The following is a 13,082-nucleotide window of genomic DNA, read 5'->3' on the forward strand; positions in this document are numbered from 1 at the left end:
TCGCCCCATCTCACAGCATGTTGCACATGCTTCACCCCAAGCATCATCCCATCCCACAGCACCTTGCAGATAAGGGCTCTGTAAATCGGTAGAGCTTTTGTCTTAATAGGACTAGCTGTTTTTCTTTTAAATTATCATTATTTTTTGCATTTTGGGCAGGCTCAGCAAGCACTTGCTCCCTAGAAAAACCCTTTCCTGGGCTTTTCAAACTTGCTGTTTGGTAACTCCTCTCCATCTCTTGGGATTTGGTGGACCCCCCCCCCCCCAAAGCCATCATTACCTTGCAAAATCAGAGTGACCTGTGTGGTGTGTGTCTCATCCAGACCCTGCACGGTCAACTGGTAAACCCCAGCATCGTCCGGCCGGGCGTCCTGGAGCACCAGCGAGGCGTTGTAGCTGATATTTGCCCTTGGCTTGTAGAAATCTCCCACCTCCATCCTATGTTGGCACTGTTGCCCGGACATTGCAAGGGTCTGGTTGCACCTTTCCGTTGTGTAAACCAAAACGGGGCGATCCCCTGTCAGGAAGCTCCATTTGAGATGGTAGAAGTCCCAGGCAGGGTTGAGGAGCTGGAGGGAGACAGGCAGGACGGCTTTATCCCCGGGGGAAACCCAAACCGGGTTCTGCAGCGGGGCTACGGCGAAGGTGGCAACAGCACCTGCGGTGGGAGGGATGAGAAAAGAGATCACAGGCAAAAACTTCCCATGGATGCCTTCAAGTTATTGCCAAAATCTGGATTTAGGGCCCGAAATCTGGGGGAGTATTTCCCGCCTGGGTCAGCTCACACCTCTCTCCTCACTTAGACGGACGAAGCGTTGGATGCACAAGGAGGGACTGAGCAATATTTACATTTTCCAGGTGTCCCCTTCAATTTTTTTCTCCTCCGCTGAGTCCCAAGGGATCTTTTGGGCAGTGCCAAACTCACCTCCTTGCTAAGGATGGACTGAACAAATGACCCTTGCTGGTTGTTATGGATTTATCAGAGCGCATTCAGGTTTCTTTACGATATTTGAGCTCACGTTGGCTGTGCAGGGCTGCTTTTGCATCCTCTCCACCTCAAATATTGCTCTGGAGCAAAGAGGCTGGCAGAGCAAAGGAGTGGAGAGGAGAAAAGTCTCCTTTCTGGTGGAGAGGACAAAAAAAAAACTTGATGGAATCAATGACTGGGAGAAGGTTTTCATGGAGAAGGGGTTGCACAAGTCGCCGTGGCTGGTGGCGAAGAAAGGGCTGGAGAAATACTCTGCCCAGAGTGATGCTCTTTGAGGAGAAGATGGTGAAAACCTTCCAAGCTCTCCCTCCTCCACCTTTCCTGCCACCCCAGCCCGGTCTCCAAAATCCCTTCACTCACCCATGAATGCCGAGAAGACGACAGCTCCCCTCATTGCAGCACGGTCCCAGTGCCAAGTGGCAGCGGGTCACCGGCTCATCCCCCTCACCGGCTTTTGAAGAAGAGCCAAATATTGTCTTTGAACCTTCTTATCTCCTCTTTGAGCTGGGGAGAAAAAAAAAACAACAACAAACACGAAGCTCTGTACTAGTTTCCGTCCCTGGGAGCGTCTTGCTCACCTCCCGCTCTGCGAGGTAGCAAAGGATGTGGCTTTTTGCGGCATCCACTCACAGGATGCTTTTTGGTCAAAATTACGAGTTGTTGCCCCTACTGAGAAACTACCATTCACTGCCAGAAAGCCCAAAATTTGGGGCACAGCAGAAAAGACATCTCTGGTGTGAGATCGCTTTGTCCTTTGCCCACGTTTTGTGTCCGTGTGGCTGCAGGAGTGGAGGTTTGGGGTGCTTTTTGGGGGGCTTGGTACTTCCAGTTCCCAAGTTTTGGCATTGCTTGTGACCCATCAAGTGAGCTGTGAGATTTTTTTGCATGAAATAGCAAGGGAAAAAGAGAAAAAGCAATCAGAAATGCTCTTCCTCCTTTGCTCGGGGTGGGATGAGGCAACCTCATCGTCAACTTGGCTGGAAGATAGTGATGGGGTGGCTGGTATTGCTGTTTTCCTTAGGAAAAAGGGAAACAATGCACCCTGCGTAAGTATCTAAGAATTAGAATTTATTGTCACGCCAGTAGATGCTTTAACTTGAAATACAACAACTGCTTCTTCATGCTCCAGTTACAGGAATAATCCAAATCAGCTGATTTTTTTTGTTGTTGTTGTTGAGGCTTATCCATAATACAGGTGATCCAAAGAGAGCTCTTTCCTTGGATATTAAGCTCTTTGCCACCCAATGGGGCCGCACAGTGAGGTTTTCAGCATCCCGTATCCCCTGGAAGAATACAATATTGGTGGTGGAGGTTTGCTAGGAGTTACTGCTAAATATCGCACACACACACCCCCCATTTGCTAACGGGGTACACCCCTTCCTCTTTTTACGGGTCCAGAAGGTTGATTACACCATGATTACGGGTTTTAGCCATTGCACAAAGCTTCGCGAAACTGAGACGGAAAGAGATTGCGTTATAGGAGAAGGTCAGGGCAGGGCTAGTTATCCTTTCGGAGCTCTTTCATCCATCGCTGATATTTTGGCAGTAGCAAATGGGCTGAGCCATGAGGCCTGAGCAAGCTTTTTAATTGGCAAAGTTGGGTGTGAGTGGTGCCACCCATCATCCAGCACTTTCCAGGGGTGGTGGGGCCCTGTGGTGCTTTATAGGCAGTTCTGCAGGTTTCTACTCGTTTTTACTTTATTTTAAAACAGGGATAAAAGTTTAAAAGGGTGGGGAGACTAGCAGAGAAGGGTGACTGATCAAGCCATCTAGGAAACTCAACTCCATCCAAGCTGTTGTTTCTTTTCTCCTCTTTTCTACCAAGGAGCAAGAGGCTGAGGGTTTTTTTGATGCTTTTCCGTGCAGGTTTTGCATCAGCTTGACTCGAAATGAAGGTGTCTCCGTGCGCTGCCCCCCACCCTTCCCACGTCGCTTTACATCTCAATGTAAATTCAAGCAGATCCGCTTGAATTCTGCCTGGCAGGTCTCTGGGTTGATCTGGTTGGCTTTCACCACCCTGCAGCTCTCCGAGTCTATGTTGCCCGAGACTTTGAACCTGATGGAGAGACAGGAGATGAAGCAGCTCCCCCCACAATGCTCCCTCCCATCTCCCAAAGCCCCCCCCGGAGCTCTCTAGCTGTGTCTGAGCATCTCCTTGGGCAGCACTCACATCAGCTGGTCCACAGGAGCCCCGTCCACCCAGGTCCAGTTCTGAGCACTGACGGGTAAGTGCAGCCCGATCCAGATGTGGTTGGTTCCCTCCATGATGTTGGAGATGAAATCCTGGAAGGGGGTTAGAGAGGACAGCGGGACCAATCCTCCCATAACACACCAGTGCATGGGGTTTGGACACGATGGACAGCCAACCACCCCAACGTGAACCCAGTTTAGATGGAAACCTGGGTGACTTACACCCCAGGAGGACCTGGCCGCCTGTGCTTTTTGCATTACCGTCTCTTCCAGGTCCTGGATGATCAGCGTTTGAGCTCTCCGCACCTCACAGTCCTTCTTGCTCTTGTTCCAAGCCAACTCTTTTTAGCCAGCCAGTAGCGCTTCTCCCCATATGCCATCCAGTTCTTGGGGCAGAGCTAGCACTTGCTTTCTGCTGCAGGAAGAGATGGAGAAACATGCCCAGATCTCACAATCTTTGCCCTAAAAATTGGGCTCAAAGAGGAGCCACCTTCTTCCACACTCCCTGGACCAGCATCGCTTTGAGGCAGCTCTGCATCTCCTCCCAGTTCCCACTGTTTCCTTTCTCATCCTTCCTCACAGACCTCTCAGTTCCCTGATTTCTCTTGAACTGGAGGCGGTGGAGGTTGGTTTCTCCCTCTGACCCCCATCGGAAACATCTTTTGCCAACCAACCAAGCCTTGGTCCGCTCCAGTGGTCCATCCCTTCTCTCCTGGGGATGGAGCTGCCCAAAACCAGCCACGAGTCCCCTCAACCCAAAGGATAGCAGCAGCTGGACTTAGCTGTTTTTCAGAAGCATTTCTTACAGACCCCTCCATGCTCTGTTTGTAGGGCACGTGCATCTCGAGGGCGTGCGTTAGCCTGCGAAAAAGGGGAGCAGCCAAACCTAGAAGGGAAAGGGCAGGGAGAATTCCCACCCCCATTTTCCAGGCTGCAAAGGCAACATAGCATGGACAGGGCAAACCAAGGAGATCACACCCCCCCCCGAGTAATCTCCCTGGACTCACTGCCAAAAAAGAAGCAAACTGTACTCTGCCATGAGGTCAACGTAGACTTTTTTTTGAAATTATCTTCTCCTTTTCTTCAGTACAGGGAGCGCTGCAGGTACCTGATAAGTCATCCTGCACTGGGTCACAGAGACTTTGCTTCAGCTGAGCCATAGTTGCCTTGAAACGTGCGTTGCTGCGCTCGTGGAAAACTACCAAACAGGGCTGGTTGGTTTTACCGTGGGCACGTTGGGTGGGGAATGGGGGGAATTGCAGCGCCGAGTTGGGAAAAAAGAAATGCGTGCTTGTGAGGAGAAAACCAGCTGCAAAGGCTGCTGCCCCGTGTGTGCAGAAAGCTCCTTTTCTCCATCAGAGCAGAGTTTCTCCTAACTATCAAGCAGCAGCTTTCTGCTTCTCCTGTTGTGGCCAAAGGTGCTATTTCAATGGCTGACTCAGAAGCGATGATACTTTTGCTTTAAAAATTTGCATGAAGGGCGGTTTTCTTGCAAAATCTGTCATCTTTGAAGGGGAAAAAAAAAAAACCCACAAAAAACCCAGAGTGCCAGAGAAAACTCATGCCTTGACTGCAGAGGAGTTTGGCTTTCGTTTTTCTGCTGGTTTAAGACCATTTTGTTGGCCTGATTATATAGGTTGGTGTGTTTGGAGAGCTCTTCCCACTCGTCCTGGTGACTTAACACCGCGTGCTGTGCGAACTGCGGAGCACATGCGTGTGCGAGAGCTGGCCCCAGCCTCAGGTCAGAGAAAATGAGCGGGTTTTGCAGATGTGCAGCTATCGGTTTCTAAAGGAAATGTGCGCTTCTTTTTTTTTTTTTTTTTCATTTCTGGCCACTCCTCCTAAATAACCAGTGTTACAAGTGGGGGATGGTCGGAGCAGGGTGGTTTTTCAGAGGTAAAAATGTTTTTCAGCGCGTTGATCTGTACCTTTTGATAACGTCCCCTCTCGCATGGCGCAGGAGGTGTGGAGGGAAGAAGGGTTAGAGGCAGTGGATGATGCGATTGAGTTTCTGAGGCAGAACAGCGAATTTTTGGTATGACAGGGCAGCAAAAGGCTGTGTGAGAAAACCAAATCCCCCCAGGACCTGGTGGGAGGTTTTTCCCCTCTGGTACTTACCATGGATGCTCAGAAGACTCACAGCTGAGACCAGGAGGAGGCTCAGCAGCGTGGCTGCTTTGTAACAACATCGGTGATGGGATGTGCCTGGCAGGGGGGAAAAAAAAAAAAAACATTTTGGAAGACTTTATGGAGAAATTAGCAGTGCTGAGCAATGGAAGAACCGGTTGCAGGCATCGGGGATGCAGCGCTGGGTATCCCCGGGTGCATTGTGCTTATTTTGCTGGTGCAACGTTAAATCTAACCCCAGCCGTGCAGGCAAAATAATGCAGTAACAAGAGTTGCGCTGTCCCGAGTGTTGGCAAAAAGAGGAGCGGAAATAAAGGAGTGGGGATTGCTAAGGAATTAAATTTCTTTGTATTGGTTTCCAGGGTAGGCAAGAGGCGATGCCAGACTGGCCATCGTTTAGGGAGGTGAACCTGGAGGTGCCCAGAGGCTGAAGCACGAAACCGATGGGCAAAATGCCCCTCAAGCCCCTCGCTGAAATTTCTCATGGCTTTTCCATGACTGAGGGAGAGCCCCGGGGAAGGAAAGGGAAAGCAAATAGCAAAAATTGCTGCTGCCCATGGTTTCTTCTCAAGGCCATTCTGGCCGAGACGATCCCTGGTACCAGGATCCATCAGCTTGGGCATCAGGGTGGGGTCCTTCACCTTCACTTTGGTCATGACGATGTAACCTCCGTCGTCCTCCATCGCTGGCGTCAAGGGTGTGCTAAGTGAGCGATGGATGAAGGAGGAGGGAAGCTTTTATGGGCAGAGGTGGTGTGGTTAGGTGAAGCTGGTGGAGGAAACCCTCTCCGCTCCTCCTGCTGCACCAGCGTAGCCCTCTGCAAGATGCAGGTTTCTGAGTGGTGGGCATGGACCTCGGGGTGCGGGGGGTAGCTTGCAACGCCTTTCCTTGGGAGGCTGCTGAGGTCTCAGGCTCTTCCTTTGCCAAGAAAAGAGACAAGGTGGAGACCCAGCACCGGGAAACATGAGGAACCTCAAGGTGGGAGAACACTGCGCACTAAAGAAGGCGGCAGCAGCGACCTTGACGATTTGGGAGCGCTCATCCTCCTCCCAAAGACTTCTGTGCCCGACCACGAAGCTGTGACTGTGCTTTTTGTGCAGGCTGTTCTCACTTGGCAGAAAACTGTGCCTGTCACCTTGAGTGACACACTGGCTCTGGCCATGCACAGTTTGGTGCCTCTTTTTTTTTTTTTTTGCATGTGTTGCCTCCGCCATTGCCTCCACACTTGACGGCATGAAAATCACCACTGTAACCCAAGCGATGGCCTCCCAGGACCAGCGATGGAGGGATACCATGGATTTGATCCCCCTGACCCAGCTCTGAGTCTCAGGGCTTGTGGTTAGAGCAGTTTGGAGCGGGGATGAGTTAGATATTACGTGTCCTGATGGCATTTTCTACAAACACAAAAAGAAGCAGCAACAGTCACAGTCCATTCCGATGACTTGTGGTCTTGCCACCTGCTCCTTGACTCATCTTTCCCTGTGGAAAGCTTTGTGGTCCGTGAGGGATTATTTCTCTCCCTGGGTGCTTGGCTTGCATGTGAGCATCTTTGTTGGACGCATCTTCAATGGGTCGAGGTGGATCCCGGGCTCGGGCGTTTGGGTAGGTGATGATGAGTATGGTCACCTCCTCCTTCCCTGGGGACATGTCTGTGGTCGGGGGGCTGGAGCACCCCCCACACCCTTGGCATGGTGGGGGGTGATTGGTGCAGCCCCCCCCAACATCTCCACAGCCATGATGTGGTTTGCAGATGGCTAGAGCAGCATTTATTAATTGACTTATAATATTCATATTAATTTTTTTCTCCAAATGGGGAGGAATGGGGGGGAAAAAGGGGGGGGGGGGCATCGCAGAGGGTGCAAAGAGTCTCCCAAGCCCCAAAGGTCTCCAATGATCAAAGAAAGATGGGGACCACGCAGAGCAGTGATGTGTACCTCCAGGCACATGTTTCTAAGAGTTTGAAGGCAGAAACTGGTGGGGGATGACAACAGGAAAGGGTGGGTTGGGCTCAAACCCAAATGCCTACCAATTAAAATGAAAATATATCTTGATCGCCTGGTAATCATCCTCGCTGCAGCTTGCCCTGTCTCCGCCTTTCCGTGTGCACCCCGAGAAGAGCCTGGCCCCATCTTTCCCGTATCACCCATGAAGCAGGGCAAGCAACCTCCCGGTTTGGTGAGAAATGAAGGAATTATCGTTCCCACGAGGCAGGGAATGGAGCGAACCAGGATCCGGTCAGCATCAATCAAGCTCACTGTCCCTGAAAAACATAATTCCTTTTTTGGGGGTAAAAGAAGCCGTTTCAGGCAGATGATCAGACGCTGCATGTCTGCGGCCAGATAATGTCTCAGATGACCTCAAATACTTACTTCTGCGATGACAGCCACGGGGGCTTTCCCAGGGCAGCTCAGAAAGTCTCCCCATGCTTTTTCTCACAGTTTTTGATGTTCCCAGCCCTCCTCCCCAAGGACTCTTCCCACTGGGTTTAACCTCCCGTCTTGTACCTCCTCCTCCTCGGAGCATTTTGTCATCTCTCTGGGCTGGTTTATCTTTGAGCCTGTTGCTTTTGCTCCCCGATGGAGGAAAGCAGCAGCAAGCTCAGCACCTTGGTTTTTCCGCCGTCGGCGCGAGAAGAGATCATTCAGAGCCACGTGGCCCCAGCTTTGCATGCAAGCCATTTGAGACCAGGTATAAATTTCTCAACCAGAGAGGCTGAGAAATGACTGCAAACCTTTGGGGAGCAAGGAAAGCGTGGTACCTTCAATACCACCCACCTACAGGGCTCTTAAATCCCCGCTCATTTGGATGTATTCAGCATAAATAACGTGTAGGGGAGGGGGGAAAAAAAAAATCCTCTTCCTGCTTGGAAACTCTTAAGCATAAAGCTTAAAGCAACCGATGGTTTCTTGGGGTGGTCCTTCACCCTATTTTTCTTGCCTACGAGGATGACGCACAAGTTGCTGCGGTACAGCCGAGCATCGAAACCTGCTGCTATTGGGGCATGCATCGTCCCTCCCCGCGCACAACGATAACTCGAGCGGCATCGGGAAGTTATTTACAGCCTGCGTACGCTGTGCCAGGAAGGTAAGTGCTGGGGGCAAGCGGCTTCTTGCCTGTAAAAAGAAAAAAATCGGGGCTGGCTGAGTCTAGTCCCGGCTGGAGCGATGCTGGGATGGGGAGGACCACCCAGAGGGAGGTCTCTTCTTTTTTTGGGGGCGGCTGGAATAATCAACCGGCTAAATTAAAAGTGGCAAATTGAAGGGAGGGAGGGGGGGGGGGGGGGGGAACCCAAACAAAAACCCAAACTGGAAAATCGCCAATTTTCAGCTGGTTTTGTCAAAGCTTTTGCCGCCACGGGTGCCCTGTCTCCCTTGCCTATTTTATTGTGCTGCTTTTGAGTTTCTCAATGTGGTTTTTCAGCTGGCTTTTAATTTAGTTTTTCTCTCTGTTTTGCTATTTTATAAGCACTTTGCAGGGCTGATTTTTTTTTTTTTTTCTTTCAGTCCCTTCTAGCTAACAGGGTTGTTTCCTCTGGAAGGGAATTAAGAAAATAATGGTGGAAAACAGGCGAATAATTACATGATGAAAAGGACTTAAATTTGTTTCAGTTCAGTGGAATTTAATAGTGATTTTAGGGGAGCTGGAGCGAACTGCCTAGACACCACAGTGGGCTTGGGAGGGATAAAACCTGGACAGGAGCTCAGGCTGCCCTCTGATCTCTTAATTTTGGAGGGGGTTATATATATATAATATATATATATTTATCACATGAATAACATGAACCTCTGCGGGAGGGGGTTTTAAGGGAATTTTGTTTAATTTTTACAATTGTGCTTGCATACATCTCAGTCAGAGATCGGACAAAGTCTGGGCTTTGTCTCATTGAGTTTTGGGTGCCTCCAGGGATGGGGAAGCACCACCTCTTCCCACTCCCCCCCCCCTTATTACGACTTTTTTCTCTTCTCTACTCCCAAATTTAATCCTACAACTGCTTCTGAAACGCTATATCCGAGCACATCTCCAAGCACTGAATTTGCCTCCTGCAAATCCCCCGTCCAGGGGAAAGGAAAGGCTTTGAACTTTTTCCTGCTCTCTTTACTGATAACAAGCTTTAGAGCTTGTTCCCAGAATGAAATGTCAGTATTGTACCAAGTCCAACTCACCAGGACATGTTCTTGATAAGCTTTTATTAGTTTAGTTTATAATGCTAAAGCACACCAAGACCCAGGGAGGAAATAAAAGCCGTTGCAACCCATTGGCTCAGGTACGGGAAAACAAGCGTGCCCTTTGCTCCGTGCAAAGGTTGGCACCGCAGGAACTGAGATAAGAGTCTTAGAGAACAAAACACATTTGCTGCGAGCAGCTGCTGGGCATGCAACTTCAAGAGTAAGAGGAGTTTTATTTTAAATTCGGCTTCCTTCCTTCCAGTGGGTTTCGGTGGAGGGGGGGGTGGGTGAAACCACAAGCTCTGCTTCTGCGTATCAGAGAGCTTGCTCCTTCTCTGCAGTAACGGCTCCCGGCCGCTTCGCAGACTTGTGTCCCTTGTAGATAAACTCCCTTTAAACTGCGAAGGGTTGATAATTTATATTTTTCTTTTAATATTTAAACTCCCTTTAAACTTCTCTCTTTCCCTCCTCCTTCCCTTTTTTGGTCTCTCTTCTGTCGTCTCGGCGTCTCTCTCTCCTGTCATCTGTCTCCCTGTCTTTTTTCCCCCCCCCGATGTGTTTTTAGCATAGGACAAACGCACTCCCGTGCCACCGGTGGACGTGAGCCCCTGGGCCAGGCAGTTCCCTGCCTGTGATGGGGAAAGGAGCCCAAAAGCCGAATTCTTCAGAGCAAGAGGAAGTGTTGAACCATTGCAACGATATAGAGAAAGATTGCAAATGGGGTAATGCTGGGGAAAAAAACCAATGCTCTGGGTGAGGGCAGGGGATGGGAAGATCATCTCGCTCTGGTGGAGCACCAGCGAGATGGGGATGGAGCTTTTGGGTGGGTGCAGATCAACCCAGGCACATCTACCCTAAATTTCATGATGCGGCCCCCTCTAAAGGCTGAAAAGCCCTAAATCCATCTCCAGGTCCTCAAACACACACTGGTGCCTTTGAAGGACACACATCTGCTCTCCCTGCCTTGCGGGCAGCCCCTCGAGCCTCTGCGAGCTCTCCTCACCCTCCTGAGCCCCAAAAAGCTCCCTGTCCCGGCTGGGGCTTGGGATGGGCTGAGGATCCAGCAGAAAAAGGGGCAAAATCGGGGGAAAAGGACCCAGCCCACACCCTCTCTTGCTCTTTCCTCCCCCAGAGTCCAACACCAAGAAGTCAGACTGGGAAAGATTTCGCTCCTCATGGGTTTTCACTCTCGTGTGCGTGGTGCTGGTGCTCCTCGTCTTCGTCCTGCTGGTGGCTTTGACTGGTGAGTCCCATCCAGGCATCCCCCGTGGGGAGGATCCGGGCTGGGCACCCCTGTTTCGGGGAAGGGGGGATCGCAGGATTTTCCCGGCATCAAGGGGTGCTCCCTAAGCAAAGCACCAAGCCTGCTTCAGGGGGGACCCCCTTTTTTCCCTAAACCGTGGTCCAGGCATCCTGGCTCCTTGCTTGGTCACACCATTCCCTTTTCCAAGGGCATCATCCCCAATTTCCCCCCCCTGCAGCTTCTAGGAAAAAAAGAAAAAAATAAATCAAACTTTCCAGCTTTTTAGGACTGCCCACACGTCTCACAGCTTTCTCTTTTCCAGTTGTCCATTTGGGATACCATTTGCCTCGCCCGGACTTCTTCTATGTGTGCCCAGATGCCTGGCTTGGTTTCCAAGGGAAATGCTATTATTTTTCTGAGGCGGAGAGCAATTGGACCACCAGTCAGGAAAGCTGCGAGGCCCTGGGAGCTTCACTGGCCCTGATAAGCACCAGGGAGGAACTGGTGAGAACTGTGCTTGAGCCCCTACACTAGCACCAGGGTGGGAAACATGGGGGGGGGGGAAAAAACAACCAACCCCCCAAAAAACCCAACAAAAGACACATACACCCCCACCCCCAAAAAAAGGCAAAAAAACCCCAGACCAAAAACCTACTTGGCCCCAAATTGCACCCAGTGCTGTAGCCAGGAGCAGATGCTTTGGGGAAAGCACCATCTCTGGGTGGGGTGATGGGCACAGGGGGAAAAGAGGAGGTGGGGAAGACACGACTAGCTAAAACATGACACTTCTTTGCTTTAAAGACCTTCATTAAACGCTATAAAGGCGAAGCTAACCATTGGTTTGGGCTGCGAAAGAATGGTGACAGCTGGTGGTGGACCAACGGCATGGCCTTCGACAACTGGTTGGTCCCTCTGTCCGTGTTGGGTGCTTGGGGTTGGCAACTGGGGCAGGTTTGCTTCTTGGTGTGGTTGGAAATGGGGCCGGGGGGGGCTGTCGTGTTGCTTCTCCCTCCTTGGATGGGATTTCTTAGAGGGTCTGGGATGACCCGTCCTGGGATGGGGACCTTCTCCTGCCACTGTGTACAAGCAGCTCCTTGCTTTCCATGGGAGGTTTGGGATGGACCAAGAATGCTGCACACCAATCCCCTATTAGATACCCTCAGCCAAACGCCATCCCTCCTCTCCTAGAGAGGAAATCCCAGCTTTTCTTAATTGCTGGGGGGGGTAGCTTTCTTCTTTTCCTCCTTTTCTCGCTCTCCTGAGCGTGTCGGCGTTGCAGGTTTGAGGTGCGGGGAGGTGGACCCTGTGCGTACCTGAACCAGGAGAGGATCAGCTCATCCCTGTGCCACACCAAGAAGAACTGGCTCTGCAGCAGACCAGACGACTACGTCCTCTGGAAGCAAAAAGCACATGTGTAATAAAAGATCCCATAAACACAAGCTTCATCCCAGTCCTCCGACCAGCAGATGAAGAACTGAGCCATTTCCTTTGGTAAATCCCTACATCTGACTCTGTCGCTAACATTTATGACTGTGTTTTCATGCCACTTTCTGCTCAGGCAAGCTAGATTATTATTGATCTGTTGTTGCTGCTGGATCACTGCATCAGAAAAAGCTTATTAAGCCTTTTCTATGAGCTTTTGAAAGCAGTATTTTGCCTGTAAGCCAGGGAGGTCCATCAGCTACTCACTTGAGTGAGTTAATTTCGACAACTAGATTGTCTTGCACTTGGAAGGGGGATGAAAAAAGGTGGGGAGGGAATTTGGTGAAATAGTGGATTTGGATAGGCTTGGAATGTTTTAGAGTATGTTTATTTTTTTTACAAAAAAAAAAAAAAGACAAAAAAAAAATCCAAAACAAACCCCCCCCCACGGTCAAAACCAAACCTGCCCTGAAAAACCGTCAAAAAACCAAAAAACCCCCAACCCAAACCAGCCATGAATAATCCCAAAACAGCAAAAAAAAAAAAAACAAAACCCTGAAAGACAAAAAAAACAAACAAAAAAACCCCTGAAACCCAACAAAGCAAACCAAAACCCAGCTGCTTGTACAGTCCCTGTCCTGCTAGCTGAGCCTGCACCACAGCCGTCACTCAGGAAAACTTTTTATACTGAACTTTGTAATATATGCAATATATTTTGTGCCACCTGGTCTCTTACTTGCATATCTGTGTTATTTCAACAAATTGAAGTAAACTAGTTTTATAGGCTTTTATTGATGCCGTAGCTCTATCGACACAGCGCCTGGGGCCCAGGCGTTTCTGGTTTCCCAGCTCGGGGGCTCATCTGCTCCCCACTCCCCCCCCCCCCCCCCCCCCCCCCCCCCCGAATTGTCTTGTCCTGCGTGGGAAATGCATTTGCAAACCCTGA

At 50.4% G+C, this 13,082-nt stretch overlaps 1 protein-coding gene across 3 annotated transcripts; it reads left to right on the forward strand.

Annotated features, from left to right (window-relative positions):
- The first annotated feature begins 6,810 nt into the window (after nucleotides 1-6,810).
- On the forward strand, nucleotides 6,811-12,927 carry LOC127029197 (C-type lectin domain family 2 member D-like). Of its 3 annotated transcripts, none has more exons than XM_050914813.1 (7): nucleotides 6,811-6,907; nucleotides 7,383-8,389; nucleotides 10,037-10,193; nucleotides 10,604-10,714; nucleotides 11,037-11,218; nucleotides 11,516-11,616; nucleotides 11,994-12,927. In XM_050914813.1, the coding sequence occupies exons 3-7, from the start codon at nucleotides 10,106-10,108 to the stop codon at nucleotides 12,130-12,132; spliced, it is 621 nt and encodes a 206-aa protein (XP_050770770.1). In that variant the 5' UTR covers nucleotides 6,811-6,907; nucleotides 7,383-8,389; nucleotides 10,037-10,105; the 3' UTR covers nucleotides 12,133-12,927. The 3 variants fall into 3 exon arrangements, with proteins under 3 accessions (XP_050770770.1, XP_050770771.1, XP_050770772.1); XM_050914814.1 differs by lacking the exon at nucleotides 6,811-6,907 and having other exon boundaries at nucleotides 7,307-7,993; nucleotides 8,250-8,389; XM_050914815.1 differs by lacking the exons at nucleotides 6,811-6,907; nucleotides 7,383-8,389 and adding an exon at nucleotides 8,811-9,691.
- The last annotated feature ends 155 nt before the right edge of the window (nucleotides 12,928-13,082 follow it).

Source organism: Gymnogyps californianus, unplaced genomic scaffold (assembly GCF_018139145.2).
Source record: "Gymnogyps californianus isolate 813 unplaced genomic scaffold, ASM1813914v2 HiC_scaffold_84, whole genome shotgun sequence".
Lineage (NCBI taxonomy): Eukaryota > Metazoa > Chordata > Aves > Accipitriformes > Cathartidae > Gymnogyps > Gymnogyps californianus.